General features: G+C 44.2%; 1 protein-coding gene across 4 annotated transcripts; it reads left to right on the top strand.

Moving 5' to 3' along the window:
• Positions 1-213: 213 nt before the first annotated feature.
• On the top strand, positions 214-5,867 carry LOC105518706 (chromosome unknown open reading frame, human C4orf36). Of its 4 annotated transcripts, none has more exons than XM_011951798.1 (5): positions 637-765; positions 1,456-1,593; positions 3,283-3,373; positions 5,122-5,276; positions 5,504-5,867. In XM_011951798.1, exons 3-5 carry the CDS (start codon positions 3,348-3,350, stop codon positions 5,635-5,637), a joined length of 315 nt encoding a protein of 104 aa, XP_011807188.1. In that variant the 5' UTR covers positions 637-765; positions 1,456-1,593; positions 3,283-3,347; the 3' UTR covers positions 5,638-5,867. The 4 variants fall into 4 exon arrangements, with proteins under 4 accessions (XP_011807185.1, XP_011807186.1, XP_011807188.1 ...); XM_011951797.1 differs by having other exon boundaries at positions 731-837; positions 3,263-3,373; XM_011951795.1 differs by lacking the exon at positions 3,283-3,373 and having other exon boundaries at positions 214-864; positions 5,504-5,639.
• The last annotated feature ends 650 nt before the right edge of the window (positions 5,868-6,517 follow it).

Below are 6,517 nucleotides of genomic sequence, written 5' to 3'. Positions count from 1 at the left end.
ATAGATGAAGAAATTGATTCTTAGAGCAGTGACATATGTGAAATCTTAAAGTTAAATCTTAAGTGGTAGAGCTAGAATTTCAAACCTGCTCTGACCTCAAAACCTTCATCCAAAATGGAAATGTAAGCTCGTTTCATTTGACCATAAAGGGTGGCCATCTGATGTATTCAAACGAAGAAATACGGAGTCACCACAGTGTAATAATGACTTTAGAAACTGATGCTGTCTTGCTGTGAACACGAACACCTAAAATGTCACACGTGGGCTTTGAGCTCACTGCCTTCGCCCACTGCAGCGTGAGAACGCTGGCAACAGGGCTTCGGTTCCCCAGATGTCAGCAGCCAGGACTGGGTACATTTCTTGAAATGGAGCCCCCAAACAAAGTCCAGATCGCTTGGATGCATCCCCTTACATTGTTGTAAAGTCCTTCCCAGGAAAGGTCTGGCTTACAGGCCTCTCTTTGGCCGGCTGGCTGGCTTCCGAGAGTGCTGCCTGCCTCGGCCCTGTAGCCAGAGAGCTGACCCCGCGGGAGCGCGTCTCCCGGGCCCGGCGTTCCCTCCCTGACGGGTGGGGCGGGCCCCACAAAGCCCTTTATTGAGGCTCCGGCGTGACGCGCGGAGCCCCACACTCGGCGCCCGCCGCGAGCGGGAAGGAGGCGTGTGCCCGCGGCGCGGCCCCGAGGCGTGTGCGCGGCCATGTGCGGTTAGCGCGGCGCGCTGTGTCCTCCTTTCCCCGGCCGCGACCCTCTGAGCCCCTCGAGTCCGGGTAACCAGGCCGCCAGCGCCGGCTCGCTGGGACCCGCCACCCTGGAAGCCCCGCGCCCGCAGCGCGTTCCTGGCGAGTCGGAGGCAGGGTGGGGCTCCGGCGTGGGAAAGAGTCGAGGCCGAGACCGGTCCCTTAGCCGCGGGCTCTGTAGGCGGCCGAGGCCCCCACCCGTCCCGGGAACCGGTTCCTCGCGGGCCCTGCACGTCCGGGGAAGGGAAGGAAACTCGCCCCGAATCGGCGTGCAAGGGCGGGGACGCGGGAGTGGTGCTGAGAGTTTTGAATGAGGGAAAGAAAACCTGGGAAGGATTGTTCTGCTCAAAGTGCCCGGGCTGGGGCGGGTAGTTCCTGTGCAGGCAGAGCCTTTGGTCGCTCAGCACTGCCACAGTCAGACACATTTTGGCGAGCGGTGTTGGAGCTGGTTTGGCAGGCTCAGGCAAGGGCAGAGAGCACGACACCGAAACTTTGTCTCAGGATGATGAAACTTACCTGGCATTTTCTCCTTATTCGGTGGCAAGAAATGGAAAAATGAGTTCATGGAAAAATGAAAGAGAACACGGTTTTACATTTGGGGTTCAAGTTCAATGAACACTTATTAAGGACTTTCTGACATTCAGAAACAGTTTTTTCTATTATTTGGCTACAAAATATTCACTTGAGAGGCATTAATTAGGTGGGTTGCAATCATTTCAGGTAAAGTGAACAGAGTTATCTGTGACATTCCATCAGACACCTCTGTAAGGAAGTCGTACTGTAATAACTCTCCATGGCGTATGGATTGCCAAGAAAAAACACAGTGAAAACCATTTTGCGGGGCAGTTGTTATAATGTGTAAGTATATATATATATTTTTTAGATCAGGGTAAGCATTGACTGGGGTGGGGAGTGTCTTTGTTAAGTAAAATGACTGGACACTCTATGCTCCTCATGAGATACTGGGCTATATTAAGTATTTTCAGGTGTCTGGGTTCTGAATTTTTTTTTTTTTTTTTTAAGGGAACTGCTTTTATAAGTTAATCCCATTCCTGATTATCTTACTTGGTCTTTACAACACAACAACACTTTCAAGTGAGAAAACTGAGGTTCAGAGAAGTTTGATCTAAGTCACAGTCCTGTAGTAAGGAAATGTCAGGGCTAGACTCGGGGTCTTCTTGTTCCAAGACAGCATTTTCTGCTTCCACCCACATCTTTTAAAAAACTTTGTTTAGATCCTCCACGTCTACCAAAAAAATGCCCCGGTGTCAGATGTATTTAACAGAGCACCTAAGTAGCTGGTAGAAAGGGTCAGTTTTGTATCCTGTATACTTTGGCAGGCAGTGGATTGTTTCCAATCAAGAAGACCTGGACTCTAAGCCTGGCCCTGCCCTCAGCTCCCTAAGGCCACCTTCTTCCTCCTTGATCTCTGCATTTGCAAGCTGCATATAACAATTGGCTATGCGGTGTGGATTATAAATGAAGTCATGTATGTAAAGTACTTGCACATTGCCTGTCATCCAGTGAACGCATCGTGAGCACGTGTTGCAACCACGCAGTAGTTTCACTCTGTGGTATTGTAGTGCAGTCTTTTCCTTTCTTAAACATTTGGTTAGGTGTCAACTGAATTTGTCTTTTAAACAATATTCTATGAAGTAAATGAAGATTCCCTATGGGATTAGAAAACCAGAGCTATAGGAAATTCAGAGAAAACTCACTATTGCATTTTGTTTAGTTTTGTCAGTTTAGTATGTGTTTAGACCTTGAACTATGGACAAGTACCATTATACTAAGTATCATTATAAACATAATTTTTATGTGAAGATACTCCTATTTCTGAGAATGACTTAAAACACTGATTCCATGGTTTCAGTTATACAGAATTTTATATCATGAACAATCTCTGTAACACCAGGGCTTTCTCTTTCATTCTCTCCAGATAGTATTTGATATCATACTATTTATAAGAATAGGCAAGTCAAGGGGAACAGAATGGTAGTAGCGCTCTTTAGAGTTCATTTGCCAAGGTAACTCCTTACCCAGGGCTTTTTTTTTTGATTCAGTGTTTTTAAAGGATTGTAAAAACAATACACTAAAAATATCTAGCGTATGAAAGGTAGATAAAAATGCCATCTCTCCCTATTCCCATTCCTGATTCCCACTCAGAGGTAAAATGTCTTATATGTTTTCTAGAATTTCTGCAGCTACACAAGACACATACACACATGTATATACACACACATATGTCTTTTTAACACATGGAATCATATTGAACTTTGTTCTGCCCACCCCCTTCCAATGTATCTTGTATAGCCTAATAGGCAAGAGCACTGATTCTGGATTCTGACTTACCGGGTTCAGATCCCAACTTCACAACCAATGGCTTTGTGACCTTGGGCAAATTGTTCTCTGCACCTCAATTCCCTCCCTCCGTTCCTCCCTCCCTCCCTTCCTTCCTTCCTTCCTTCCTTCCTTCCTTCCTTCCTTCCTTCCTTCCTTCCTTCCTTCCTTCCTTCTTTCCAGACAGGGTCTCACTCTGAAGTGCAGGCTGGAATGTTGTGTACCTCCTGGGCTTGAGTGATCCTCCCACCTCAGCCTGCTGAGTAGCTGGGATGACAGGCACGCACCACAGTGCCCGGTGAATTTGTTTTATTTTTGGTAGAGATGGGGTCTCACTTTGTTGCCCAGGCTAGTCTCAAACTCCTGTCCTCAAGTGATCCACCTTGGTCTCCTAAAGTGCTGGAATTACAGGCATGAGCCACCGTGCCCAGCTAGAGATCTTTATTTTTTTATCAAGACAGGGTATCACCCTGTCACCTCAGTGCAGTCTCAGCCTTAGCCTCCTGGGCTCAAGTGATCCTCCTGCTGCAGCCTGTTTTGTCGCTGGAACCACAGGCCTGTGCCACCACATTCGGCTAATTTTTTGACTTTTTGTAGAGATGAGATCTCATTACATTGCCTAGGCTGGTCTTGGCCTTCTGGCCCCCTGCGATCCTCCTGTCTCTGCCTCCCACGGTGCTGGGATTATAGGCATGAGCCAGCATGCGCAGCCTACTCCTCAGTTTTCTAATCTGTAAACTGAGGATAGTAGTAGCACCTGCCTCTTTCATATGGTTGTTGTAGTAATTACATGAGTTCATGTGTGTAAATAGATTAAAACAGTGCCTAATAATCAGTGCCATATAAACATTAAAATTTTATTGCTTATCTTTCCAGGTCAATATAATCCTTATTCTTTCATTACATGTTTGTACTGCAGTTTGTTTAATCAGGCTCTTCTTGATAGATATTAAGGTGATTTCCATGTTTGTTTTTTTTCTTTTTTTGAGACGGAGTTTTGCTCTTGTCACCCAGGCTGAAGTGCAGTGGCATGATCTCAGCTCACTGCAACCTCTGCCTCCTGGATTCAAGCGATTCTTCTGCCTCAGCCTCTTGAGTAGCTGGGATTACAAGCACCTGCCACCACGCCCAGCTAAGTTTTGTATTTTTAGTAGTGACAGGGTTTCACCATGTTGGCCAGGCTGGTCTTGAACTCCTGACCTCAGATGATCCACCTGCCTCAGCCTCCCAAAGTGCTGGGATTACAGATGTGAGCCACCGTGCCTGGCCTCCATGTTTTTTTTAAACAAATGACACTTCAACACTTCAATGAACATTCTTATACATTTTGTGACTTGTTCAAGTACATCTATAATAGCTGTAGACTCTAAGTCACTCCTGAAAGTTAGATGATAAAGGATCGGGAAGGTGGAACAGGCAAATAAAGGGGTGGCTGGTGTAATATGGTCACTTCCCCTGCTTGGACCAAAGCAGATCTTTCACTTTCTTCATGCATATGAGGCTGAACTCATATTGACTGCAGATGAGAAACATGTAGCTGATATTTTTAAATTTCAGAATTAGGTGAAAGAGAACAATTTTTAAAGGTTCATAGTGGTTATTTTGACTTTGTAGTTTGGAATTTCATCCCCATTCCCAGATCGCACACTCAAAACCTTAGTCTGTGCCAAGCACCCTGCTCCATGTATGCTTATGCCCTTCTTTCCTTCTTTAATATGACCACATTTTTATGAGCTATAAAAGACTCTGGAGCTTACAGTTCTTATCTACATCCTCTTACATGGAAAGATTGGATTGACTTCATGGAGGCTGAATCAAAGTTCCTGGTGTAATTTCTGGTCATTGTTCAGGATTATCTCTATATTAATTAATATACATCTCCCTCTCCTGTCTGGAATTACAACTCTGGAAAATTATGAACAGCCCCCTACCCCATAAACCAAAATGTCTAGTGGCAAATGGAACCGAGAATTAATGTCTTCTACATCTCACATAGTAGGTGCTTAATCAATATTTATTGAATGCATTAATGAATTTTTGCCCCAGACAGGAATCTTGGGATCTTGCACTGCTTGCAAAGACCTGGTACACGAACCTAGCCAATATCAAGTTGCCTTTCTTGGAAGAAATTTCATTTGGTGGTTCTGTGCAGCTCGCAAAATGTAACACCGTTAAAGATGGACTGCTCCCTTCTGCAGAATGTAAGTTCCTTAAGTTCTGCTTTAATAAGTTATAAATTGTGCGTGTCATTTGCTTATCAGAGAAATGTTTAAATCTGTGTATTTACACCCACACCTCCTATCTTTGTAGCTCTGTCATCTTGTTTATTATTCAAGCATATGGATTTTGCTGTATGATATTCAGTTTTGACTTAGTTATGCCTGATGAAAAATGTATGTCAGATTGTTTTGTGTATTTTCTTTTTCAGCCATCAAACTCGAAAGGGAGTATGAAGTGAAGCGTCTTTGTAAACTGAAATGTGAAGAAAATACATCTGAGGAAATTAAGCTTCTCCTGAGGGAAAGGCCAGCCGGTTTAAGAAGACCTCTTCCATCTAAATGACAGTCAACTCATGACTGAATCTGTACTCTGTCTCTTGCATCCAAAGGGGACGAAGGTCTTTGGACGTTTCACTGTGTAAAGTTCGGGGCAGATATTTGAATGCCCACTGGTGGATGGGCCACTGCCCACAGCTGTGGGTTAGTGGCCAGCTCTGACCGATCTTCTGAGTCCCTGACATACTCTTGTTCCTTGTATCACAAGCTACAGCACTGTAAGTAGATGAAAATGCATTTGGAGTTGAGTCGTTTGTGCTATTCATTTTAATTTTTGTAAAATTGCACTGAAAGAAGAGGAAATTTCTTCAGCTGCGTTGTTTTCAAAAGACATTTTGAATATGCATCTTTGAGATCCCAAGGAGGGACCAAAAAGAAGGCAAGAGAGAAATTCTCTTAAAAATGATAAACTGAAACATTTCATTTGGTTAAGAAAAATAATAGACTTCATTTTTAGTACTTCTCTAGTTTCCAGTTTCAGTGAAACATCATTGAATATTCACATGTGGTACTTTAAAGTAGCAAGTAGAACTTAACTTTGTTTTTGTTCTCCTAGAAAAATTTTCAGGCTGGAGGTAATGTCTCATGCCTATAATCTCAGTACTTTGGGAGGCTGAAGTGGGAGACTTGCTTGGGTCCAGGAGTTTGGAACCAGCCTGGTCTCTACAAAAAATTAAAAAATTAGCTGAGCGTGGTACTGTGCCTGTAGTCCCAGCTACTTGGGAGGCTGAGATGGGAGGATCCCTTGAGCCCAGAAGTTTGAGGCTGCATTGAGCTGTGATCATACCACTGCACTCCAGCTTGGGTGACAGAGTGAGAACGTGTCTCAAAAAACAAAAACAAAAAAAGTCAATCTTTTTCCTTCTGCCTAATTTCTTATTTTCTAT

The sequence above is a fragment of the Colobus angolensis genome, unplaced genomic scaffold (genome assembly GCF_000951035.1).
Source record: "Colobus angolensis palliatus isolate OR3802 unplaced genomic scaffold, Cang.pa_1.0 Scaffold328, whole genome shotgun sequence".
Taxonomy (NCBI): Eukaryota; Metazoa; Chordata; class Mammalia; order Primates; family Cercopithecidae; genus Colobus; species Colobus angolensis.
Note: the sequence above shows the minus strand (reverse complement) of the source record. Positions and strands in the feature narration are given on the sequence as shown.